Below are 27613 nucleotides of genomic sequence, written 5' to 3' on the forward strand. Positions count from 1 at the left end.
TGGGAGAGGTCACGGAGAGCAGAGCTTTCTTTAGTAGAACTGGTATTTTCCTCTGTTTGCCACACATTCTTTTTTAAGTATCTTGTTACAAAGACAAGTAATGAGAATCATCAGAGGTCTCTATTACTTCATTATTCCCCTTTTCTTACATCTACAAAAGTATTTTGGGAGGCCGAGGCAGGTGGATAGCTTGAGCCCAGGAGTTTGAGACCAGCCTGGGCAACATGGCAACCTACATCTCTACAAAAAAAAAAAAAAAAAAAAGAATTAGCTAGGCATGGTGGCACACCTGTAGTACCAGCAACTCGGAAGGCTGAGGTGGGAGGATCACTTGAGCCTGGAGGTCAAGACTGCAGTGAGCCAAGTGAGAGCCTATCTCAAAAAAACAACAAAAAAGAAAGAAAGAAAGAAAGAAAGAAGGAAAGGAAAGGAAAGAAAAGGAAAGGAAAGAAAAGGAAAGGAAAGGAAGAAAGAAATGTTATTTTATAAACATTCATTTTTTCTTTTGATACAATAATCTGTTAAAATACAGCCTAGAGCTAGATTATTTCATTTCTGACAGCTTAACTGGCATGTGTTAAATTCCTTAACAAAACTAGATACGAAGCAGAATTTCAGCTGAGATAGCGGAGAATGCATCACGATCAAGTGCTAGACTATGTGAAATGGAAGCATTAGTCATTTCCCAATGTCCAAATGTAAAATTCAATGAGGAAGGAAACAAAAGCTATACTTTCTGTTAAGCCATATTTTCATTTGGATGGTGTCTATGATCCATTTATGATTGGTATCACAGGCTGAGTATCCCTTATCTGAAATGCTTGGACCAGAAGTGTTTAGGATTTCAATTTTTTTTTTTTTTCCAGTTTTGGAATATTTGCATTATACTTATAGGTTGAACATCTCTAATGTGAAAATCTGAAGTCCAAAACGCTCCAATGAGCATTTCCTTTGAGTGTCATGTCAGTGCTCAAAACGTTTTGGATTTTGGAGCATTTCAGATTTCAGATTTTTGCATTAGAGTTACTCAACCTGAAATACAAACAGTAATGTACCTACTGCTATTTATCCTAACAATCTGGACAAAATTGTTTTATCTATATCTGGAACACAAAACACCTGCACAATTCATTATATTTAAAGACATGCTTCCCTCTTACTATTTTGCTTAACACAAACGCAGTATACTATATAGATTTCTAGCAATGTGGATTAAAAACATTAACAAAGTCTTTTTGAAGACCACATATTTATTTTACTCCAAAAGCTAGTCCATATAATTAGGACCTGTAATTGTGGCCCTTGTTATATGCTATTCTTTTATTGGATAGGCAAAACATAGTGGAGAAAATATATTTTTTATCATTTGTACTTGCTTTTATACTTAATGGATCAAAAGACTTTACAACTGAAACCTCAACTATCCACGTCCTAAGTTAAAACACATGGCAGGAAATGAAGTTTTCCATAAAACAACATTTATGCTCTTCCAGTGTTCAGTGAAATAACAACACATTTGCCAACTTTACTAGTACACATGTTTAATGCCTAGGCAGAGTCAGCATCTAAGAGGAAATTTCATCACACTTATTTAAAAAGCTGGTTTTATGTAGGATATTTTGATGTCACCGCTAGTGCAAAAGTCTCTGTACAGGAAATAGGTATTTCTTTGGAAACCTGGCTAGCTTTCCCTGTTCACTCCTGTTCATTTGTTTTCTGGCTTAAAATTTTAGGCAAAGCCATGACTAGAGATGACCTAAAACAAATATGTAGGTATGGTTCAGAGAATTTCAGAATTGAAAGAAACTTTAGTCACTATCAAGAATCATAAGTCATTTTACACATAAAGACACCAAGACCCAGAGGCATTATTTAAATGGTAGCAGAGTATCAATCTGATGTTAGGAATCTGACTAGAAGCAGATTTTACTCAAGTGATTTACTAACAAAGGTAGACACAAAATTCTCCATCAATCACACAATTTAACTTCTTAAATGGCTTATGCTGGTTAACACTTTGCCCTGGAATGACAACTAAACTCACTTTACTCTTACCAAAGGCTAACCTGTCCACCTGGGCTGGTCTCCTCTTTGTCTTCTCAAGCCTCCCTTCCAGCAACTATCCTTTCTCCTGCATCACACCCTCTCCACCCTCCCCACCAGAACACACATGAGCTCTAGGATCTCCTACCTCATGTAACATGTAACAACAGCAGCAGCAGCAAACACCTACAGACATCCTTAGCATATATCAGGCACTTTACATACATTCATTCAGTCAGTCTTCACAACAACTCTAGAAAGCCGATATTATTATATCCCCATTTTACGTATGAGAAAACTGAGGTCCCAGAGCCAGTAAGGGGCAAAGCAGATTTAAATCAAGGCACTTGAGTTCTTTGCCGCTTTTCAAAATACAACAAACAAAACAAGCCTCTCCTTTAATCCAGCTTTCACCTCATTTCTCTGCTCCCATTCACATTAAAACATTTCATGCTACCTGACTTCAAACTATACTACAAAGCTACAGTAACCAAAACAGCATGGTACTGGTACCAAAGCAGATATAGACCAATGGAACAGAACAAAGCCCTCAGAAATAATACCACACATCTACAGCCATCTGATCTTTGACAAACCTGACAAAAACAAGAAATGGGGAAAGTACTCCCTATTTAATAAATGGTGCTGAGAAAATTGGCTAGCCATAAGTAGAAAGCTGAAACTGGATCCTTTCCTTACTCCTTATACGAAAATTAATTCCAGATGGATTAGAGACCTAAAACCATAAAAACCCTAGAAGAAAACCTAGGTAATACCATTCAGGACATAGGCATAGGCAAGGACTTCATGTCTAAAACACCAAAAGCAACAGCAACAAAAGCTAAAATTGACAAATGGGATCTAATTAAACTAAAGAGCTTCTGCACAGCAAAAGAAACTACCATCAGAGTGAACAGGCAACCCACAGAATGGGAGAAAATTTTTGCAATCTACTCATCTGACAAAGGGCTAATATCCAGAACCTATAAAAAACTCAATCAAATTTACAAGAAAAAAACAACCCCATCAAAAAGTGGGCAAAGGATATGAACAGACACTTCTCAAAAGAAGACATTCATACAGCCAACAGACACATGAAAAAATGCTCATCATCACTTGCCATCAAAGAAATGCAAATCAAAATCACAATGAGATACCATCTCACACCAGTTAGAATGGCGATCATTAAAAAAATCAGGAAACAACAGGTGCTGGAGAGGATGTGGAGAAATAGGAACACTTTTACACTGTTGATGGGACTGTAAACTAATTCAACCATTGTGGAAAACAGTGTGGCGATTCCTCAAGGATCTAGAACTAGAAATACCATTTGACCCAGCCGTCCCATTACTAGGGATATACCCAAAGGATTATAAGTCATGCTGCTATAAAGACACATGCACACATATGTTTATTGCGGCACTATTCACAATAGCAAAGACTTGGAATCAACCCAAATGTCCATCAGTGACAGACTGGATTAAGAAAATGTGGCACATATACACCATGGAATACTTATACACCATGGAATACGATGCAGCCATAAAAAAGGATGAGTTTGTGTCCTTTGTAGGGACATAGATGCAGCTGGAAACCATCATTCTCAGCAAACTACCGCAAGAACAGAAAACCAAATACCACATGTTCTCACTCATAGGTGGGAACTGAACAATGAGATCACTTGGACACAGGAAGGGGAACATCACACACTGGGTCCTATTGTGGGGAGGGGGTGGGGGGGAGGGATAGCATTAGAAGATATACCTAATGTAAATGACAAGTTAATGGGTGCAGCACACCAACATGGCACATGTATACATATGTAACAAACCTGCACGTTGTGCACATGTACCCTAGAACTTAAAGTATTTTAAAAAAAAAAGAAAGAAAGAAAAAAAAAAAAACATTTCAAGAGTTACATATGGTCCTGTCTTCACTTTCTCATCTCCCATTCTCTCCTCAACACAATCTGATCAGGCTTTCACCCTCAGTAATGTACTAAAGCCAGTCATTCTGGTCACCCACTAATATCTTTGGTAAATCCAATGATGACCTCTCAACAGAATCCAGCACAGTCGGCCCCTCTCTCCTTGAAACACTCTTCCCCCTGACTCCAAGAACACTCTGCTGATTTCCTTCCTGTCTGGCTGGCCACTCCTTCTCCATCTCCTTTGCTGGCCCTTGCTCTTCTGCTTGGCCTGTAACTGTTGACACATTCCTGGGCTGAGTCCTGAGTCCTCTTCCCTTACTCTCTACACGGCCTTAACTTTTCATCTCCAGCAATAAACTCTAAACTCACATGTCCAATAGCCTGTTCAATTTCCATTTCAAATTTAACACAGCCAACACAGAACTCTTTTTTTCTCCAGCACTGTGCTAGATACTATGATTACCGAGCTGCTAAACTGGGCCTTTCCCCAAGGAGCCTCCCTTTCTTTGTAGCCTTCAACTCAAAGCAGAGTTAGTTACATACCCCTAGGGGCCACAGGCCAGCTGCCAGGGCCATCAGACTATACTTCCTTGGGAGTTTTTCTAAGAGCTGTAGTCCAGTCCCCCATATCCCCTACAACTATCTTTAGGCAGTGAGTGCCTGAGGTTTCTCTCCACCCACTCTGCTTTGTCACTGCTGACAGTGTGGTGAAGCCAGAAGTACCAAGTTGCTCATCCCAGGCTGGACAATCTCCAAAAGGGTCTTTGACCATCAAGCTCCAATAACCAGAGCAAATTACAGGTACAACTGCTGAGAAACAATGCATGTTGAAAAGATGTCCCCCTACCTCAAATTGAAGATGACCACTCTACCGCAATCTCCTTGAAATGCATAGGTGATGACCAGCAGAGAACTGTAAAGGTTAGCCTTGGGACATAGTCCACTCTGCAGCTAAGCAGACCATCCCATTCAAACCCAAGCCTCAGCAGATTATGAGACCACAAGCAGATTATGAGCATTGGAAAATCAGCACCAGGAACTGTAGGATCCCCAAGGTATCTGCCCCAGGGGCCCAGCCATTTGACTTTATTAACTAACCACTCTGCCATCAGTATCTCCCTCCTTTCTCATGCCTAGTAACACATTGCTCAATTAAACCCTGTCTGTCTAAACAGTGTCATATTCTGCTGTAACATAAAAAAAAGCTGATTCTATTATCAAAGATCTGAGTTCAAGGACTGAGTCCTTGTCCCTTGAACAAGTCCTTTACACTTAGGACAACAATATAATTTATCATTCAAGACAGGATAATTTTGAGTGTGAAAGTGAGTGCTACTGACAATTATACCAGAAACAAGAGGCATAAACCAGGACTATTTCAGGCAAATGAGAAAGCAGGGTCATCCTAAATAAATCTTTGACTCTTAATCCCTTCATCTGTGAAATAGAAATTAAAATCCCTACATGTCCCTCCCAGAATGGTTGTGAGAATCAAGTAATCAATGTTGATTACTTGAGAATCAATGTTGTATAATCTGGTGCTTTGTAAACAAAAAGGCAATATATACATAAGATACAGTAGAAAAAGACATAGGCTTCTAAAGGCAAACTAGTACAACAGAAAAAGAATTAGAAAGTTTTCCAAAATCAATTAGGTGCATAAAATCTTCTGATCAGAGTCCCATTAAAATCTGAGGACAGGGGCTTATCTATCATTTTCAATGCTGTAACCCCAGGATTTGGCCCAAGGTCTGGCACATTTCCAAATGAACAAATGAATGCATAAGAATTAGTAATTTAAATTCTTTCACTGCCAAACTCTCCCAACAAACTGATGAAGAGAGCATATCCTGCTCAGTAGGCCAAGTCTATAGAGGCCAAGCACGGAATGACCCCTCCAGTAAAATGTGTCTTGCCTGAACAATTCTTACTGCATTACAATATTTCTACCCTTATCTCCTTGACATTTCTAGGGTTCAGACTGCTTATTCTTTTGATTCTTAAGAATAAAATGAATAAAACTCAAACACAAACATTCCAATGTAATTCAATTCAGAGTTCAGTTTCCTCCATCAGCACAATCTCAGACTACTTACAGTTACAGTCCCAAGTAAGAAGCATAAACATCATAAACGGTCATTCAGTAAGCTTTCCAGAGGAAATACAATACCCAAAACCAAAAGAACATTTCTGGGTGAGTACTCCATTTTCTGTCGACTCCAAGAGCAGCAGCACAGTCCTTGAGCCCAGGAATTCTGAGCTGGAGCTTCCCTTCACCACTGAGAGACATGTCCTAGGCCCTGCTTCCTCTTTGTAAAATCCACCTGACATCGTATCCTTAGGATACCTCATGGACTTCAGTTGAAGAGCAAATAACATGTGTAAAGTACACTCACTATACAAATTAAAGGTAAGAGTGGAAGACGTGACTATGAGAAGCTGATCCAGTTCTGTCATGGCCAAACCTGAGGTGCCATTCATTTCAACCAGTCCAAGGTCCCGCCCCTACTCTATGGCTAGAAGCACCCTCTGGAAATTGGGGCAAGTCCCTAATGGCCATATACTGCCGAGAAAGCCAGATATCACCTAGCTTTCTCCAGTTCCTCCCAACTCTTCGCAGTTCTTATTCTGTATGGGAGAAGAAGGGAAATTAGAAACAGACGAGGAGGGCCGAGAGCGGTGGCTCGCGCCTGTAATCTCAGCACTTTGGGAGGCCAAGGTGGGTGGATCACGAGGTCAGGAGTTTGAGACAAGCCTGGCCAACATAGTGAAACCCTGTCTCTACTAAAAATACAAAAAAAAAAAAAAAAAATTAGCGGGGCATGGTGGCAGGTACCTGTAATCCCAGCTACTGGGGAGGCTGAGGCAGGAGAATCACTTGAACTCAGGAGGCAGAAGTTGCAGTGAGCCAAGATCGCGCCATTGCACTTTAGCCTGGCCAACAAGAGCGAGACTCTGTCTCAAAAAAAAAAAAAAAAAAAAAAAGAAAGAAAAGAAAAGAAAGAAAGAGAAACAGAAGAGGAGAAGAGATGCAACTAAAAAATTCCTGAGAGGTAGTACCACGATTGGATTTGTAATTTTCTGACTTGTGGGCACTAAAATTCTAAAGAGTCTGAATTAACTTTCTTTGTAGTTTACCTAAACTTGGCTCAAAATAATCCCCTAAAAGTCCCAATAATTTTGTCCTATAAAATTCTGAAATGGAAGAAGGGCCACCTTGCACCTCTTGCTGGCCCCGGGTCTCCCAGGACCTCATACAAGTGACACTCAGCTATATAGGACAGCGATTTACTCTATGAATCACCACGGACAAAAAAAATAAAGACCCATTTCCTCTAAATGACAAAGAAACACTTGAAAAGTGGCAAAAAAAAAAAAAAAAATAGAAAGCAAGATTGATGCATTTCTAGTAAATACCAGTCACTATGCAGTGACCATTTCACTCCTGACTCTCTTGACATCAGACGGGGATTTGATATTTAAAACAAAGTATCTTTCCAACAACTTTTTCCTTTGCCTGAAGACAATCACGGAAAAGACCCTTCTTAAAAAACAAACAAACAAACCCAGAAGAAAAAATTGGAAGATGAGAAAAAAGTATGCCTAAAAGCCAAATCAGAAAAATCACTTGTATTAAATGAGGCAAAGTAAAATACAGTTAACACAGATGTGCTCCCTGAACATGCAATTACTTGATTCATCTGCCTTGGTAAAGTCACCAGCTTCCAAAACCAAGAAGTATACAAAATATATGTTAACTCTTTTCTTTTTGAGACAGAGTCTTACTCTGTTGCCCAGGCTGGAGTGCAGTAGCGCAATCTTGGCTCACTGCAACCTCTGCCTCCCAGGTTCAAGTCAAAATACATGTTAACTCTTAAACTAATTAAACAAGATTAACTAGGAAACTCTTAAACTAGTTAAACAAGATTAACTAGGAAACCAGAATCTATCTTGAAAACATCAGTTAACTAAAATAGGGATATAGGTGGTTTTCACACATCTTTTGAATATCTAAATTCTACAACTATTACTTTGAAAACTTCAAATTCAGAAGGTATTCAACAGTCTTTGGAAACCCAAGAAGTGCTTGAAATAACTACCAATTATCTTGCTAATCCAAACTTTACAAATATTCCATGAAAATCAGGTCAGCACAGGATAATTCATTCTTATTTAGCACAATTAATCAAACAGTTGAAGAATTAAACACAAATAAATAATCTATTATTGCCAGTTTTCTAAACCTATAGTTAATTCTTTTATATCTGCCCAAAAAGAAACCAGGGAAATGGAAGACACAGACACTGAAGACTCCTTATATAAGGATGTAAACTATGGAACACTCTTTTTTTTTTTTTTAAGAGACAGGATCTTGCTCTGCCACACAGGCTAGAGTACAGTAGTACCATCATAGCTCACGTTAGTAACCCTGAACTCCTGGGCTCAAGTGATCCTCCTGCCTCAGCCTCCTGAGGACCCAGGACTATAAGCATATCACCATATCCAGCTAATCTGCAACTTTTTGTAGAGACTGGGTCTTACTATGTTGCCCAGGCTGGTCTTGAACTCCTGGTCTCAAGTGATCCTCCTGTTTCAGCCTCCCAAAGTGCTAGGATTACATACATGAGCCACTGCGCTCGAACACAAATTGAACATTCCTACTGCAGACAAGACACAAATAAAGAACATTTTTGGCAGAAAGTCTCTAAGCTACATTCGAAGATAACTCTTCTTGACCTACAAACAATAAACTATAGGTAGACTGAAGTCTTTGGAAGCTCTTATAAGACAGCCAAAGCAGGAAAACTGCCTATCTGAAGAAAATGTCAGATGATAAAAAACAACGTTTTACAACAGAGGATGTCACTATGATATAGCGTAAAAAGGCTTTAAAGCTATGACTGTTTTATAAGCTTTTTCCAGCCAAATCAAACTTTATATAAAGGGAACTTTTTCCCGTATAAAGTTCTGATCTTAAGGAACTATGAGAGTGCTCCAATGTTATGAACTGTATCCTGTTCTTATAATGCTCATTTTTAGAAAAACTAGAGAGTTGTGCTAAAGAGAAACAGTTTTATTAGTTGATAGTTTTCCAAATTAAAGTTAAAATTTAGTGAATAAATGATATGATTCGGGCATAACATGAAAGAACAAGGGCATGTTCAAAAGAACCTGAAACAGTAGTCAGGTTCAGCAATCAGTCCTGGTTTCACCACTGGCATATATGGCTTGGGCAAGTTACCTATCAAGACTGAACCTCGGCCGGGCGTGGTGGCTCAGCACTCCGAGGCGGGCGGATCACAAGGTCAGGAGATCGAATCTATAAAAATACAAGGAATATTTACTAGATCTCTAATAGTCTATTTCTTTACAGTTCCTTCCCTTTTTCTTAAAATAATTTTGTTAGAACAGGTTTTCTCTAAGATTACTTTCATAATACTAGAAGTTGGCTAGAATTTGATAATAACTATTCCATTATCCTCAATATTTATTGAATTCTGTGCTGTCTGATCTTTTGGCTATAGTTATATATCTGTCACATAAAGGAAAATACACCTTTTATAATTTTATTCCAGTTGAACCAAATTAAGGAACTGCCCCTTAGCCCAGTTCTCAGGTGAGGTACTTCAAACTTGAAAGAATATGTGTATTGGTACTTCATATGTCACTGACCATCATAATACACAGTCATTTAAGCTTCTTAACATACTGTAGTTATACAGCTACATTTACAAACCAAAAATTTTAATGAGGCTAATTTTAAATATATTTAAGTATATTTTAGAAATCACAGTTGATATCTTTTTTTTGTGACAGTACAGTGATTTATTAGAAGGGTTTCCAGCACATACCCAAGAAAAGGCAGTGTGAGCGTACTCAGAGAGAGACGTGCCCTTAGTATCTACTTCTTAATAGGTGTAACCTTTAAAGCATGTGCCTGCCTCATCTGTAAACTGCAGAATACCGAATACTGTACATTCCCACTTACGTAAATTTTATTAAAATTAATAAGCAAGAAATTACAGATAAGTGGTGATAACCTTAGGGAGATAAAGGTCTTTTATTAAGGAAGAGAAATGATGGTGATATAAATAAAAATACTGTTTATATCCACACAAATTTGAAAAATGTAAAAGTAAAGACTTTGTGGCAACAATAAAAATGTGAAAATATGTTTCCTTAGAATTGGCAGTCAACATAATTAAGTATGTTAATGCCTATGATGGATGCTGTGCAAGTTGCTATTAGTCCGATTCTTATTCTTTTCATCTGTTAAAAAGAAAATACTGGCCAGGTGTGGTGGCTCATGCCTGTAATCCCAGCACTTCGGGAGGCCAAGGAGAAAGGATCACTTGAGGCCAGGAGTTCAAGATCAGCCTGGGCAACACAGCAAGACTATCTTTACAAAAAATTAAAAATTAGCTGGGCACAGTAGTGTGCCCATAGTCCTGGCTACTCAGGAGGCTTAGGCAGGAGGATCACTTAAGCTTGGGAGACAGAAGCTGCCGTGAGTCATGACTGTACCTCTGCACTCCAGCCTGGTGACAGAGCAAGACCCTGTGTCAAAAAGAAAAAAAAAAAAAAATACTATTATCTATCTATCTATCTTACCTGTCTTAAAATATTATTATCTATTTTATGGCATAGTTTTGAGAATTCCGTAAGGTAACAAAAAAGTTTTTGGTCCTGGAAATTAGGAGGTGCTCAATAAATATCAGTTGATGCTCAACAGTAAATAATGCACTAATTGTTGTAAATGCATGATGATTCTTTTTTGCTCATATTTCACTTGGTTTCTGCAGGCTATTAAAATTAATTGGTATGTAAAATAAAATTCTGAAATGAATACTCTAATTCAGGGACTAGCAAACTATTACCTGCAGAGCCAAATCTGGGTGTTTGGTAAATGAAATTTGTTTACATACTGTCTATGGCTCTTTTCACATGATAAAATCAAAGATTAGAAGTTGTTATTAAGACAGCATGGCCCAAAAAAGCTAAAATATTTACTATATGGCCTTCTAGAGAAAGATTTTCAACCTCTGCTCTAATTCCGCCAGCCTCAAAATACAACAGGAAAGAGTCTTAAGAGAAATCACTTTTTTTTCACAATTTGCAAGGCCTTCATTTTTTAAAAAGAAATCCTAACAAGTCTCACATTTACGGAATCAGCATTTTTGGTCACTTCAACAAACCAAAAGGTCTTTTCAGATTTACCATTGTGAAAACTGTACTTCCCCACAAGCTCCTAAATCTACTATGCTGAACTAATTTTACAAACTTCTCAAAAAAAAAAAAAAAAAAGAACTTTAAGCTGAATCGACAAACATATACCCTTAGTCCCAAGGTAATTTTCTGAAAGAAGTTAGCCTTAAAAGTAGGGCCTAAACAATATGCCTTTACATTAAAGTGTATCCTTCTATTAATAGATAAATTTAAATAAGACAATATAATTTCTGCCTATGTTTGTAGAAGTATATAATCGTTCCTTATATGAAATAGATTTTTATTGTTAGCTTCAATAGACTTATAACCCTAAGCTAAATATACCTGAATAAGTGATCAACATTCAAAAAAGCAAAATCAAATATCCAATTTATGTTTTTAAATAAAAATGGGGTTACTCACTGAGGTAAAGGGTGAGGATCCTTTACTTCTCAGCCCTTGACACCCTTTCAGGTGGTAGATTAGCTTTCTATAGTCTGAATATGGTGGAAAAAATCTGTACATTAGAAGGATAACAAGAGCTTGTCCATTTTCCTTTCTCAGATGTTAGTGCTTTCTCCCTTGATGAAATAAATTGTTCTAAAGTAGGAACGAGAACAAAGACTTTGAGACATGATGCAAAAAAAAAAAAAAAAAAAAGACCCCACACACAAAAAAAGGTAAGCTATTCATAAAATGTAGGCTCTAAAAGAAATTCTAGTGCTAAAATATAACCCTAAACATCATACCTGTGAGGATGGCTCCCTCAACTGCTGCTCTACTCCCTTCATCAACAGGTAATCCATTCATTCCAAGTTTAAAGGGAAAAAATTTGAGTATCTATCATCTTTTCAAATCAGATATCATATGTCCTGCTCAGAAAATTTCTATATAGAAAAATAACAAACTTCCCGACTGTCCTTCAAAAGGACCAGACTCATCTAACACTTTACCCATAAGCCAGTAGCCGGAAAAACCTGTCATACCCCGAAGATACAAACCTCCCGTCGAACGACACTTGCAGTTCTCTCCATGTGATCAGTTTTCCTTTTGGATTTCATTATGCTTTAACAGAAAGTAAAATTAAGTTATTACATATTATCTTCACAAAAATAATAAAATTAGTTTTTCCTGAAATATCATGGTTATCCTAAATACAGTGTAACGCTATGGATCCTATAAAGTGGCCAGTATTTGCCCATCTAACTGAAGTTTTGGCCGGGCATGGTGGTTCACGCCTGTAATCCCAGCACTTTGGGAGGGCGAGGCAGGCAGATCATCTGAGGTCAGGAGTACGAGACCAGCCTGACCAACATGGCGAAACCCTGTCTCTACCAAAAACACAAAAATTAGCCAGGTGTGGTGGTGCCCGCCTGTAATCCCAGCTACTCGGGAGGCTAAGACGGGAGAATGGCTTCAATCCAGTAGGTGGAGGTTGCAGTGAGCTGAGATCACGCCACTGCACTCCAGCCTGGGTGACAGAGCAAGATTCCATCTCAGGAAAAAAAAAAAAAGGGTTAACAACCTGACAGCATGCACGCTGAAGCCAAGATGCTACCTTTCCGGGAGTCTGATAGGCCTCCCACAACCGTCAGCAGGTCGGGTCGTTTTGAAAATCAACTTCAAATGACATAGAAGGCTTAATGACTCACCTGGTTAGAGTAAGGTGGCGCAAAGTGCTGAGTGTCAATCTCAGTGAAGCAGCCTCAGTACGGATGGCTCCAACAGAGCACCGCAACAACCCAGGAATCATAACAGCAGCACAGGCCATGGCGCTTCCTGGGAAAACATAAAACTGAAATTTCAAACTGCTGTTTTAAAAAGTGGGGAAATAGCAGACCATTTTAGAAGGTCAGTGAAGAAGAATTTGGATTTCTGTTGGTGCTATTATGAGTCAAGCTACCAGCAAAGCAGCCAAGAGCCTAACTTCACCTTGACAAAATTTCTTCCACTATTTAGAGTTGACTCAAGGTATCTCCACAATTATGTATATAAGTATGTAATTTTTGGTGCTATCAAATATTCGTGTTCTCTATTGCTTTCTAAAATCTCTGACCAAGTTCACAGGACTAATCTTATGCTATTATAGAAGAAGGGAGATTTTGTAACTTCCTGATAATTGTATACTATCTAAAGAGCACTACATAAGTCTTTTATATTTCTTGTTAGGTAAAGTGTAAGAGGAAGATAAATTTACCATGGTTCCCAAACAAGAAGCTTAAGGTTCCCAGATATTAAAAAACCAAAACTGATAAAAATAACACTATTCATAATAGCCCAAACTGGAAACTATCCAAATGCCATTACTAGGGGAGATAAGCTAATTGTGATATATTCACACAGTAAGATACACTATACAGCAATGAAAATAAACTGTAACTACATGCAGTAACATAGATGAATATCACAAATAACATACTGAATGAAAGAAGCCAGACCCCAAAGAACAGATATTCTTTTATTCTAAAGCATATAAAGTATAAAAACAGACAAAATGAATCTATGATGTCAGAAATCAAGTTAGTAATTTCCCTTGGGAGGTGGCAGTGACAATGTTGTTTCTTAATCTGGGTGCAGATTGCATGAGTATTTTCACTTTTTGTAAAACTGATTAAGCTGTCCTCTTAGGATCTTTGTAGTTTTCTGTTTGTAGTTGAACTTCAACAAAAAGTTAAACACACACACTCTCTCTCTCACACACACACACACACAGAGATTCTTCAACATTTCAAATTCTAAAAACTACCAGCCTATCAAGAAATGCACTGATTAGGAGTCAGATGATATTTCTTTTTGGTTCCTTTTATATCATTTTCCTACGTCAATTTTTAAACATTTGTCTAAAATGGCCACATTTAATATGTTACATTGCTCTATCTGTCCTTTTCTATCTTAGTTACCTTGAGAATAAATGAAAATGCATGTGAATACTTTTTTCTCTGAGCTTTTTGGGAGGCAGTATATAAATTAATTGTAATAAATTGCTGTTAGCAAAATATTCAAGCTAAGTGTTTACATTCCTACTCCATATTCATTAATTTGGTCCTTCATTCAACAAGTATCTATCAAGAGTCCAGTATGTGGCAGGCACTGGCGTAAGCAATGGTGCTACAGGCATGAAGAAAACAAAAACCTTAGGGAGTTTGCATTCAATAGATGAAGACAGAAAATAAATAAAAATAAATAAATCTGATGGTGATATGTCATATATAGTTTATTCCGTTATACCCCAATCATATTAAAAAGCTCACTGCTTCATAACTAGTCTTTAGGTAAATGATACATTTCTTCTTTTCATAGTATGTTGCATCATCATTGTGGATAAGCATGGTACTTGCTATTTTTCTCTTTACTAAATGAAAAAAGCAGAAGGCCTCTTCGACCTCATTCAAGACCACTAAATGTAGTTTCTCTCCATTAAATGTTCTAAGTCAATAATGTTACCTTCATCCCTGAAAGAAAGAAGTTGAAACTTACTTTAGAAGTCCACGAGATTTTAGTAGTCATTAAGAATATGGTCAGCTGATTGACAGAATATTTTGGTCCTGCTATTACACTGAGACTTTTGGATGTACAGCAGTTGGAACGTGGACAGTTTTTCCATGCATTAAAATTCTCGCAAAGTTCCTGCAATGGCAAAAACAACATATAACAACGTTTTGGGGAACTGATCAAAAGCACTATTACCTCTTAGCTGCCAAAGGAAAGGTTCATTATAATCAGTAGGCATCACCTCACAACAAGCCCACTCTCAATTACCCGCTCTCCATTCATTCTTCCCTCCATGCTTCCATTTTTCTTTTTTGATTATTTATCTTACAGCTTCTTTTGTTCATCTTCCTTGGCCTGTCTTTAACACCTTCTACTTAGGATATCCACCCCAGGAAACAGTAGACCAAAGGCTAGAATGACACAGTTATATGTCACTTAAGGCCAAGTTCCCTGATAAAATTTAACCACTATATTATTAAATATGGAAATACTGTTCTGTTCAATGTTTTAGACAACTATTGCTAAAATAAGTTGCCCTCACAATAGGATACATTGTTTAATGATTATGCTGTTTGAATAGTCTCCTTCTCAATTGAACTGGAAAACAAATGTTAATTTTAAAAGCAGTTCTTGCCAGGCACAGTGGCTCATGCCTGTAATCCCAGCACTTTGGGAGGCTGAGGTGGGTAGATCGCCTGAGGTCAGGAGTTCGAGAGCAGCCTGGCCAACATGGTGAAACCCCATCTCTACTAAAAATACAAAAAATTATCTGGGTATGGTGTCGGGCACCTGTAATCCCAGTTACTAGGGAGGCTGAGGCAGGAGAATCGCTTGAACCCGGGAGGCGGAGGTTGCAGTGAGCCAAGATTGTGCCATTACAATCCAGCCTAGGCAACAAAAGCGAAACTCAGTCTCAAAAAAAAAAAAAAAAGCAGTTCTCTTTAAAATCCCGAGTTTATTTTGTAAAAATAACCATGACCAAGAGTGCCACCTACTGGTAAATAAAGGACATTTTAATAAAATTCTGTTCAAAGTGCTTTCCAAAGCTTTATGCCAGTCCTAAAATACAGAAAATTAAAAACCTGCTGATTTTTTGAAATATGTCCAGTGGTTTCATACTGTAAGTATTTAATCAACCACAGCAGATCAATATATATCAAGTTATTTCTAAAACCACATAAAGAAGAACATCCCATCAATGTCTGTATCCTCACAGGTCTTCCCTTACCAAGAAATCTTAACTAATTTTATTTCTGAAATGCAGAAAATTATAATAAATGCTAAATAAAACTGACACTCACTAAATATGTAGTAAAACAAACTTCTGTAAGCAACAGATTAAATTTAACATTTAAGATTAATTACATGGTTTCAGTTCAACAGGTATACTGAGCTCATTCAACAATTACTGGGGTGCCAGGCACTATTTTAGGCCTTGAAGATATAATAAAGAACTAGACACAAGGCCCTTGCCATCATGAAGCAGAGACAGATAGCAGTAAACAAATGATTAACAAGATAATTATAGATTATGGTGAGTATGATAAAGGAAGTAAGAGTGATGGGGTAGGTGGGGGAAATATTAAGAAAGATCTCTCTCCAGGGATGACACCTTGGCTGAGACCTGAATGATGAGGAAACGGCAGCCAAGCAAATGTTAAAGGCAGATCACTCTGGCAGAAGGACCAGCAAGAGCAAAGGTCCTAATGCAGAAATAAGTCCGACATGTGAAGAGGAACCAAGGCCAGTATGACTGGAGAGCAGTAAGCTGGTAAGAGTGAAATGAGATGAAGTCCAACAGCCTATAGTAAGGGTAGGAATTTTATCCTAAGGGTAACGGGAAGCAACTGCAAAGTCTGAATCAATCAGGAGAAGGACAAGACCTAATTTATATTTTTAAAGGACTGCTCAAGTTGCTGTGGGAAGGATAATAGAGAGGGGCAGGAGTGGAAGTAGGAAGTCCAGTTAAAAGACTCTGGTCTAAGATTATAATAAGGTAACAGCTACAGAGATGGCAGAAGTAGATGAACATGACATATATTTTGGAATTAGAGCCCCAAAACTTGCTGATACATTAGGCAGGGTGTGAGAGGACACTGACAGAGAAAAGCCAGGAATGCCTCAACAAGCACAAATGCACTGAAATTAAGTAAGTTCAAAGAACAATCATGACATCTGCCAATTTAGAATCAGGTGTCACTGAGGAAGAAAAGGGGCTCCTCTTGGTAAACAAGTAGTATACACAGAGCATTTGACTTGAAATCAGCAGAACTGGGCTCAGGTGTGACTCCTTCCTGCTTTCTAATCTTCAGCAATTTTAGCCATTTTAACATTATCCATGCCACCTCACTGGATTACTGAGAGGAATAAATAAAACGTCTACCAAAGTACCTGGCAAGCAAGAGTGTTACTAAAATCAGTCCTAATACACTGACCCCTTCTCTCCCTTGTCAAACAACCTAGAGAGGTGGAGGTTTGGTATTGCCAATAAACAACTCCCTCTGGCCTGATATACAACAGCACTCATCAAATACACTTTGCATTATACAATTATGACTTACTTTTTTTTTTTTGAGATGGAATCTAGCTCTGTCACCCAGGTTAGAGTGCAGTGGCACCATCTAGGCTCACTGCAACCTCCGCCTCCCAGGTTCAAGTGATTCTCCCACCTCAGCCTCCCAAGTAGCTGGGATTACAGGCACGTGCCACCACGCCTGGCTAATTTTTGTATTTTTAGTAGAGACCGGGTTTCATCATTGGTCAGGCTGGTCTCAAACTCCTGACCTCATGATCTGTCCACCTCAGTTTTCTAAATCTGAACTTAGGCTAAGAACTCTAGGCATTGTTGTTTCCTGGATAAGCAGTGTTAGTTAACATTTATGATAAATAAACTTGTGATCTCAAATTACTATAGCAACTAATAAATCTGCTTATGTTACACTCTCAGGGTCAAAAAGGGTGTCACTACAAAATATTTCCATCCTTTTAGGAATAAATGTAAAGTTTAGTAGTCATTGTAATGTTTTCTTTAAAAGTGCTGGGTGGAGTAAAATAAACTACATTACATGCTTGGATATGGTTTTACTTTCTTCAGCACGGTACAAGCTCAAATTGGGCAGAACGTTAAGAGCAGCCATCTCTGACCAGACAGTGGGGACAATCAATGGATGCCACGATGAAAACATATGGAAAGCCATAGAGAACCTCCTCTCCCCAAATCTAGTTCTCATGGGACCAAGCACTGCTTAGAGGAAGATCTCAGCAGTCTGCAGAGCTGCAGTGCTGCTTTTTAAATCTAGCTCTGCTTGAAGTACCATCACATCAAAAATGACATTACTGTTAATTAAAAGCCTAGATTCTAGGGTCAGACAGATTCGAGTTCTCATCATAGCTTATTGCCATTTACCAGCTTTGCCTTAGGCAAGTTCCTCAGCCCCTAAGCCTCCTGCTTCTCAATGTTAAAGAAGGGGGTAATGATACTTATACCTCACCGGGTTGTTTTAATGACATAATAGACATAAGGATTTGGTCACAGTGTATGACCAACACAGAGTCAACTATTATTAATAAGTAGCTCATTCGTTTTTTCCACTTTAGGTAACATGCATTCAAAGAAAAGTTGGAACATTACAAAGAAAAACTACCCAACAACCCCTATAACTTTTAGGACTACTAACTTCAGATTTTAAAATTCCTGAGCAAATTCTTTTTGATAGATGCGAAATGCTTTCTAAAAGATCTACCAATTTTTCCCATGATAACATATAAAAATGGCTCATAGGCGAAAATCCCAGCTTTCTAAAAGATCTACACGGTGAAACCCCGTTCTATAAAAAATACCTCCCGCGGTGAGCCAAATATGACTACAGGAGAATGGCCCCGGGATTGAGTGAGCTGAGATCTGGCCAACATATAAAAATGGGCGGCCCAGCCCTGGGGCAGAGCGAGACTCCGTCTCAAAAAAAAAAAAAAAAAAAAAAAAAGGCTCATATGAATTTTCAAGTACTTACACTCAGAAGGACTAAAGAAGTAAAGACGGCTCCCAACCTCAAAATGATCAAAGGGACTGCAGAACAGACACGGAGAATCTCCCGTTTTTTCCTGTCTCCAAGAGGCTCGTGGTAAGTATTTGTGTCAACAGTGGAGCAGCCTCCAAGCTGTGTGGGCTTTGCTGGGATGTCTCCTTTGCCCAGACCAGAATCATCACAGTTAATCCTTGACAAGTTTTAACAAATGTTTCCTAACTGCTGGGTAAATCTATAATTACGCAAAATTCAGCGTTTGTGAGGCCTTTGAAATAATCCTCCATAAACTCCTGTAATATAGCTTCTGGATTTTTCCCTCAAAAACTCCTCTGCCTTTAAGTTTTCAAGCTTTAAAAGGGCTACATTGAGTGGAGCTTCATCTAAGTGTGCACAAAATTGGTAACTTTATGCCAACATATGAGTGTGTAAATATAAGCACAGGGATATGTTATGTAAATGTAAACTAAATGTTATATATCGTTGCTGAACCAAGTAAAACTCACAATTTCCATGCAAAAGTGCAACGTTACATCTAAAAAGGATCTTATATTATCTCTACTTCAATCCTTTCTTAGAAGAGGAAATAAGGCCCAAAGAATATAAATTCCCACTTGCCAGAGCAAATCAACAACTGAAGATTCCGATCTCAGATCTTCTCTCAAAAGCGCTTTTTTTTCACTACAATGCATTTCTTCTCTATTAAGATATTAAAATGCCCAGTAATTGAGTAAGACCCAATGGACTCGGTTTTACCAAAACAAGCACTAGCACTGCTTTCAAGACAAAAATGCCTTTTATCTGCATTTCGCTTCAAGGCATACGTACGCCTCACACTGATAAACTTGCCTACTGACACCATTTCCTTCGCAAAGAAAAAACTGGTACTCACATAAGTAATTTGTCCCTGGGCCTTGGAGACAGAAAAGCTCTTCATTATTTCCCAGGTGCATGATTTTAGTCAAGATGCCCAACTCTCTGTACCTCAGTTTAAAGACTAATAAAATGGAATAACATGTAAACTCCTAGAGCTGACAATTCCACTTAGTGCAAGAACTGGCACATAACTCCCCAATAATAAAAGCTGATGTTATTACTATTACTACAAATCATCGTAGTTAATAATGTTATATGTCTGGCAAACAGAAGACTAAAACTCAATCCCTGCCTTCCAGGGCTTGGTCCTTTCAGCAACACAATTTAGGATATTTTAAGACTTCTGGGGTGAGAAAGACGCGGAATGTACCTGCAGCCAGGAACTAACAAGTTGACCGTCGCCCTGGGCTCAAGGTCACTCGGTGAAGCGAAATTCCACGGAACTGTTCGTCCGTCACCAGGAAGGGAGGTCAAGGAGGCTAAGGTGCTCTCGCCTCCCCACTCCGCCTTTCCCGAGGGCCGGTAGGATGCTACCTAGCACCTGCTGCAGCCTTCAGCGGGCTGTTTAAGGCGTTAAAGCAGGCGACAAGAAACAGGGAAACTTTCCCCGCTGGTGTTGCTTGCAGACCCGGCCACGTTTAGCTGCCGGCACCTGGGATACTCCGCGGTCCCAGACATGACGCAGCAGCGCGGGCGAGCCCCACATTCTATTGGTCACTGCCATCCAATAGGAGGAGCGGTGCGCGACTCCGCTGAGCAAGACGTGCCGTCTTCCCAGTGTCTCCGCCCCTAGCTCAGCCGTCTCCGCCCCTAGCTCAGCCATCTCCATGGTGACCGCTAACGGTTATCCGTTTGGCCGCGCAGGCAGGAGTTGCGTCATTGCCCATGCGCCGGAAGCGCTGGTCCTTGCCCGGCGCGACCTGATGATGCCGAGCCTAGGCCGGTTCCGGCCAAGTTAGACCGTCGGAGCTGGTCTCGGACTGCCGGGGCGTCACCCCATCGGCGACCCCCGCTGACCATGGCAGTGTTTCATGACGAGGTGGAAATCGAGGACTTCCAATATGACGAGGACTCGGAGACGTATTTCTATCCCTGCCCATGTGGAGATAACTTCTCCATCACCAAGGTAACTTCAGGGTCCCGCCCGGCGGTTCACCCAAGCAAGCGCAGTTTGGCTCCGCGGTGTTCCTTTCGTCATTGGGTAGCCTTTGCTGCGCTGTGTCACCCACGCCCTCTTTCCCGCTGCTGAATCTTCCTCCTCCCGCATCCCCCCACCCCAACTAATACTCTGAGCTCTCTCGGTAAGGCACGTAGTTCTGGTCTTAGATTAGGCCAGGGAGAGGGCGGCGGGGAGCCTCTGTCTCTGCCCGATCGCTACCTTAGAGTCCCAGCCTGGGATATTTCTGTCGAGGAGGGGACTCGTTTTTTGTTTCCCAGGGCTTTTGGGGCGACTGAAACTCGCCTAACTTTCCTAGGTGTTTCTAGGGGAAAATGATGTCGGCATTTCCTGCTGAAGGCCCTGGGGTTCTCACCCACCTTGCGGGGAAGGCAAGCCACCAAGAGACTTGCATCTAGGGGTGGGATAGGTTTGGGGGAGGATATGGCGAAGAGAAGACTATGCTGACCACATGGTGTTTGATTTCGTTGTAGGAAGATTTGGAGAATGGGGAAGACGTTGCAACGTGTCCTAGCTGCTCTCTCATTATAAAAGTGATTTATGACAAAGTAAGGGATATAATTTTTAAAACGGGGGAAGGGTGTTATAAGGCAGGGGCAAGGACTTAGATCAGCCTGTCAGTGATGAGAGCAGGAGAATGTTTCATTGTGTTAGGTAAAGTGCAGTATTTAGGCAGGTTTTAAACACCATTGATAAACAGCCGAATAGTAAATTAAAATGTTTAAAGTTCAGATTACATAATTTATTTTAGTTTTAGAGATAAATCTAGCTTTAGTGAAAATTATTATTTATTAAATAGAAGAAAGTATATAGATTATTTTAATGGACAATTTTTATATTTCTCTTCTATTTAATATGTAATTAAAATTGTTTAGAGCTCCTAGACTTACTTTGAAGGCAACAATTGTATGGTATTTCATGCCTGGCTTATACATAGAATTCTGCATTATCTTGTTTGAGATATAATTCCTAGATGCAGCTTTACAATTTCATTTTAGTCTTTAGTTGCCCTATTGTCTTTCACCCAAGGATGTTGACAATAGAAAAAAAAAATGTTATTACTGCCCACTCCTGCCCAAAGTTTAGTTCAGTACTTGGAATGAAATTTAGGTAAGGAGCTTAACACTCTGAAGAATGTACTCAAAAATGAATATAGGGAAAGAGGGGATAAGGCACAGAGCCTCATTAGAGAAGCGGGCTATAATTTAGACTATAATTTAGAAATATAATTATTCATTCTTGTATTAAAATATGCTCTGCAACAGAAAGCAAACAGGGTAAGGAAGATCAGGAGTGCTGGTCTGGGAGGAGGTTGCAGTTTTCCATAGGATGATCATGGCAGGCCTTACTGAGAAAGGCCTTATTAAGTAAAGATTTGAAGGAGGCAAGGAAGTGAGCCGTGTACATATGAGGGTATGGGTTAAGAGAGTCGAGCAAAAGATCGTTCAGTGAAGGGGACCCAAGACAGGAACATGCCTGATTTTATCAGGGAACAAAGAGGAGGCCAGTGTGACCAGAGCAGAGCAGGATGAGAATAGTCCAAGATGAAGTCGTGGATCACTTTAAGGATTTAGGCTCTTGTTGTAAGTGATATAGGGAACCATTGGGGGATTTTCAAACATAGGAGTGCTATGATCCAACTTAAGTTTTTTTAAAAAAATGATTCTGGCTGCTGTGTTCAGAGTAGCCTATAGAGAGCAAGCATAGAAACAGGAAAACCAGTTAGGAGGCTGTTACACTAATTAAAGAAGGAGGTGAGTGGCTTGGACCTGGTTACAGCAATGGAAGTAATGAGAAGTACTTAGATTCCGGATACGCTTTGAATGACTGATTTGTATAGGGTGTGAAGGAGTGAGTCAAGGATGATTTCAATATTTTTTACCTTAATAACTGGGTGGATGGAGTTACTGTCAGTTGAGGGAATGTAACTATAGGTATACGGGTTGAAATTGTACATAGTAAGTTTGAGAGGTCTGTCATCCAAGTTGAGCTGTTGAGAAGGCAATTGGATATATATGTCTGGAGTTCATGAGAGAGATTGGCTAGCAATGTCAGTTTTGGAGTTATCAGTGACAGACAGCATTTAGAGCCATGAAATTGGATGAGATCACCAGGTCTGTGAATGTAGAGATGGATAAAATACAGGACTGAGCATTAAGGCACTCCAGTATTAAAAAGTCAGGGAGGGAAGTGAGGAATCACCAAAGCTGATGGTAAAAAAGCAACCACTGAGAAAGGAGGAAAATCAGCAGTGTCAAATCCTGGAAACCAGCTGAGAAAGGGTCGAGGAAGTGGTGATCCTTGTCATGTGACACTGATAAACCATTAGCTTTAGTAACACTGAGTTTATTTGTGATGGTGACGAGAGCAGTTTCCATGGAGTAACAGGAACAGTGCATGATTGAAGAAACCAACGGGCAGAAAACTGGTTGGAGAGAATGAGAGAACGGAAGGCAGTGAGTATAGGCATTTCTTTTAAGGAGTTTGCTGCAAAGGAGAGCAGAGACATGCGACAGTAACCAGTGGTGATAGAGGATCAAGAGAGTGTTTAAAGTGGTAGAAATTCAGCCTTCATAAGTGAATATAGACACAGAAAGTTAGATTTAACCAGGTTGATGGTTTTCCCAAGTGAATAGTAAGGAGTGAGAGAAGAGTTGTTATAACCAACTGTGGAATGTGAACTATGTAAAGAGAACATGAAGGGAGTGAGGGGCAGTGAAAGGATGGTAGGATGAATACGGTGGAGGTCCAGAGGAGTTGAAATATGGCATCCAGGGTGGATAAATGACAGCAACAGAAGAATAGCAATGCGGTAGTCTCAAGACATAAGATTCTAAACTGATAGGTTTTAGACAGGAAAGGAGAAGGGTGGCAAAAAGGAGGAACTAGCCCCATTTCCAATCCCTCTCGTACTAGGACTCTGAGAACACAGAGCCTCCACTAGACAGGCCTAGAGGGGAAACTGTCCTTAAGAATATGACTTCATCTCAGCCTCAACACTATTGACATTTTAGACCTGATAATTATTTGTTGTCCAGAGATATCTCGCGCATTATAGGATGTCTAGCAGGATCCCTGGCCTCTACCTATTAGATGCCAATAGCAATCCTCAGTTGTTTCCATTCAAACTGTTTCCAGATATTACCAATGCTTTTGGGGGTAAAAGGATATTTTGATGAAGAGGTTGAGAATGTGGAGCATTGTGCTAACAATGGACCATGAATTCCAAAGGGCACAGTGAAAGGGTTCCAAATATTGGACAGCAGAGTAGCAGGGACAGAGTAAGGGCTGATCCTTCAGGAATCAGATTGCTGGAGGTGAGGGATAACCTTGGAAGCAGAGATTTTTTGTGGTAGCTGACATAGCCAAGATAAATGATCAGAGATTGAACTTCATTTACAAAGTAGCTAACGATGCAGATTATCTGTGTTGGGAAACACATAAAGACCCGTCCCTTTTAGTTAGAAGAAGTAATTACTTTGAAGAGGACTGGTATTTGAATGACCAAATATTAAAGTGGAGAAGTTTTGTGTAAGTAGTAATACAGAAATTTAAAAGATGTGGCATATCTTTATGTGATTTCTGAGAAGTGGTTGCTCTGAACTGAAGATGGGGATATTTGTTTATAAGATGCTTTATATTAAATAATGAATTCAGAATCAAAAACTGATACATGTTTAAGATTCTAATTCTAGTGCTGTCATTGGCTCTTTGACCAATGAAATGATAATAGCAATGGAAAAACAAAATTAACAGAGCTGGATTGATTCTGTAACAAAATGAAGGTTTAATGTTAATGCATTTGTGACACGGAAATTTATTGGTTAATGTCATTTCTCACTCTGTCTTAGGATCAGTTTGTGTGTGGAGAAACAGTCCCAGCCCCTTCAGCCAACAAAGAATTAGTTAAATGCTGAAGAAGCCTTCAGGAATCCAAATCCTGAACAGTTGGAAATGAGCCCAGATAGAAATATCAAATGCAGAGCTACTGGTTTCACAGAGACAACCATTTGTGATTTGCTGTTCTGTGAGAGTGTGGATTCTTTCCATCAACTGCTGATTTCATCTTCAGGAAGCAAGTCCATAACATGACATATCTGGATTTTGTGCTAAGAACCTTAAATTGGAAGCATTCTTAATTATCCATCTAAATTTACAAGAAGATTATTTCAAAACAGTGCTTTCTTTCCCTTGGTTTCATCATTTTCATATTTTAAACCAAATTCCTTCAGTATCTGATAACAGCATCATCTACCTCAGTCATTAGGATTTCTTAATAAAAAAGAGATTGTATTTTTGACTTGGTTATTAAGATAATTGAAATTAGCCCTTCATTTGAAATTTGACATCAGCTTTGCTGTTCTAAATTTAAAATGAGTTGCTTCATCAGTACCACACTTCCAGTTTCTATACCAAGCCAGTCTCCTCAGTTTTCCCATTAGGATGGACATGTTCTGTTCAGCATGCCATTTCTATAATGCTTCATGCAGAGAATTCGGTCATAGTATTAAAGAGAAGATACAGTGAGGTCACAATGTCTCCAGAGCTAAAAGTTAGTGAACAAGAAAGTAAGTCTAAATTGATGAAAGAATGAGGAGTTTTCTTATCTTCTGCATATTCCTTGGAAGTCAGGACAAGATGAAAAACATCCAAAAGAAGTGAAATTGGTGACAGAATGAGAGGAGCAGAGCATTCCAGTGTAGTAAATGAAATGTTTGAATGACTTTGCCAGATCAGAGCAAGTAATACTTCTGTATCTGAATTTTTGTTTTTTGATAAGGCTAATGCAATTGCATTCCAGATAGGGGTTAATGTCAGATTTCCGTGGCTGGAAGCTGTGCTTTTGGCATATCACAGTGTTGTGTCAGTACTACAAGGTAAAGCATCGACAACAGAGAATGAGCTTGAAAATGAAGGATCTATTGTGAATAAATATGCCCATGAGAGCATATTTAATAAGCCTCTATAACATGCAGCCAAACCAGACATTCACTCCTGCAGAGAAATGTTGCCCTGAAGAAAAAGAAATATATAAAGATAGGCTATCATTCTTCTTTTGCTGCAGTACTAAGAATAGCAAGAAATTAGAATCATTTACATTGGAAATTTGAAAATTCCCTTTATATACACAACTTTACTGTGTATAAATAAAAAATGTTAATGCACTGATGTCTGTCAGGTTGTTTTAGGAATGGCTCCTGCAATTAGAAAAATAGCTTGCTAGAATGTAAATGTTGTGTTACTTATTGGTAAGTGTACTGTACACATTCATTGGAGGTTAAAACAAGTGAGTAGCCATTTTTACCTGCCAGCAGCATGGCTATGTGCAGCCACTAGGCTGAGACAGTAAATTACCAAAAATTGTATGCTGAAAGTGCTCGGTACATTATGTGGCATATTCTGGATGTGATGAGAAATCTCATTGCTGTTTGGGACACTGACATCCCAGAAGCAATCCACAACTGCTTTGCAAAAGCAAAGTGACTGCTCAGATGAACAGAGCAGAGTACTCACTTACTATGGTGGCATCAGCTGCAATGCAAAATGAACTGTCCCACAGTCATGTTGATGGTTTTCTAGATATTGCCAACATGTTAGCTCTTTCTGATGCTGATGAATTTCAAACATGAACAGACACCCTTGATGTGGGTTTGTTAAGAACATAGAAGAACAGGAAAAGTTGCCAGGTTCACACATCCCAGGAAAAAAGAAGCATGAAAAGCATTAGCAATCAGTGACTGATGATAATGCTGCAGTAATGGGAATGGTTTTATTTCTAAATCAGATTATTTCTAAATAAAATCATTTATTGGTTTGTTTCTAAAGCAATTGAGTCACTAAGTTTGTGAACTATAAAGGAACACATCAAGATTGAATCCTGTGTTAAGCAGAAAGTAAAACCAGAGCCAGGCACAGTGGCTCGTGCCTGTAATCCCAGCTATTTAGGAAGCTGAGGCAGGAGGATCGTGTGAGGCCAAGAGTTCAGGACTAGCCTGGGCAACATAGAGAGACCCTGCCTCTAAAAAATTTTCTTTTAATTAGCAAGGTATGGGGCCATGAGCAAATTGCTTGGGCCCAGGAGTTTGAGGCTGTGGTGAGTTGTGATCACACCACTGCGTTCCAGCCTATCTGACAGGGCAAGACCTCCTCTCTAAAAAATAAAGAGAAAGCAGAGTAAAACTGGACTGTGAGATATGACTAAAGTTCTGTGTGATACGTGTGCCTTATTTAGCTCAAGACATTTCTAGAGCACATATAAAAACTGACTTGTCATCCAGGCTGTGTCTCTTTTTAGCTTTGTAATCTTTGGCAAGGCCATTGGATTCTTCAGCTGTACAATTAGGAGACTTGATCAGGTGATTTCCTTTCTCAGCTGTCAGTTCTTTAAATTTCAGGCTTGGTAGCTTGTGGGAACTGAAAAGGCAATTAAAACCTTTATAAACGCAAACTAAATCATGAATTACAGAAAAAGTCCATTGTTCCATAACTTGGTGTTACCACACTTATGAGTTTAAAAATTACGAAGTCGACTGTGGAAAGGATTCTGCGTATATTCTATTGTGCACATTCAGAAACATTTTTCTTGGAAAAAGCACCCAACATTTTTTATAACTGCACATATTAATTTATTGCCAGAATAAATTGCATTGCATGCTAAATAAAGTCAGATAATTCAAATCCATTTGCTTTTCTGTAGTTTTTCTTCTAAATGTCAACATTCTGAATTAAAATGTTTATGACTTTATATGAGGTAGAAATCTTAATTGTTTTGGGGTATTGTTAATAGGCTTTTTGTTTTGGACAGTAGTTTTTAAATAAGGAAATTGGGCTCTGGATTGTTATTGCTATTTGGGAAAAAAATAACTG

The 27613-nt window shown here is 39.1% G+C and overlaps 2 protein-coding genes and 1 pseudogene across 10 annotated transcripts in view; 2 read left to right on the forward strand and 1 right to left on the reverse strand.

The window, feature by feature from the left end:
- Positions 1-20360, reverse strand: part of OXNAD1 (oxidoreductase NAD binding domain containing 1) — a 92130-nt gene extending 71770 nt beyond the window's left edge. For 5 of the 9 annotated variants that reach the window (XM_050779569.1, XM_050779567.1, XM_050779566.1 and 2 more), the window contains exons 1-5: positions 19940-20360; positions 14657-14806; positions 12832-12958; positions 12181-12244; positions 10499-10531 (exon numbers count right to left, since the gene is read on the reverse strand). In XM_050779569.1, coding sequence (XP_050635526.1) covers positions 10499-10531; positions 12181-12244; positions 12832-12950 — 216 coding nt within the window. In that variant the 5' untranslated portion in view covers positions 12951-12958; positions 14657-14806; positions 19940-20360. Of the gene's footprint in view, positions 1-10498; positions 10532-11602; positions 11780-12180; positions 12245-12831; positions 12959-14656; positions 14807-18681; positions 18855-19939 lie in introns of those variants that run through there. The other 4 variants (XM_050779565.1, XM_050779570.1, XM_050779572.1 and 1 more) reach the window with 4 other exon arrangements.
- DPH3 (diphthamide biosynthesis 3) overlaps positions 1-27428 on the forward strand; it is a 271923-nt gene extending 244495 nt beyond the window's left edge. The window contains exons 2-4 of the mRNA XM_050779575.1: positions 20492-20695; positions 21220-21294; positions 24598-27428. Coding sequence (XP_050635532.1) covers positions 20588-20695; positions 21220-21294; positions 24598-24663 — 249 coding nt within the window. The 5' untranslated portion in view covers positions 20492-20587 and the 3' untranslated portion in view covers positions 24664-27428. The remainder of the gene's footprint in view (positions 1-20491; positions 20696-21219; positions 21295-24597) is intronic.
- Positions 7313-8850, forward strand: LOC126947658 (THAP domain-containing protein 5-like; annotated as a pseudogene).
- Positions 27429-27613: the final 185 nt, after the last annotated feature.

The sequence above is a fragment of the Macaca thibetana genome, chromosome 2 (genome assembly GCF_024542745.1).
Source record: "Macaca thibetana thibetana isolate TM-01 chromosome 2, ASM2454274v1, whole genome shotgun sequence".
NCBI classification, from domain to species: Eukaryota; Metazoa; Chordata; class Mammalia; order Primates; family Cercopithecidae; genus Macaca; species Macaca thibetana.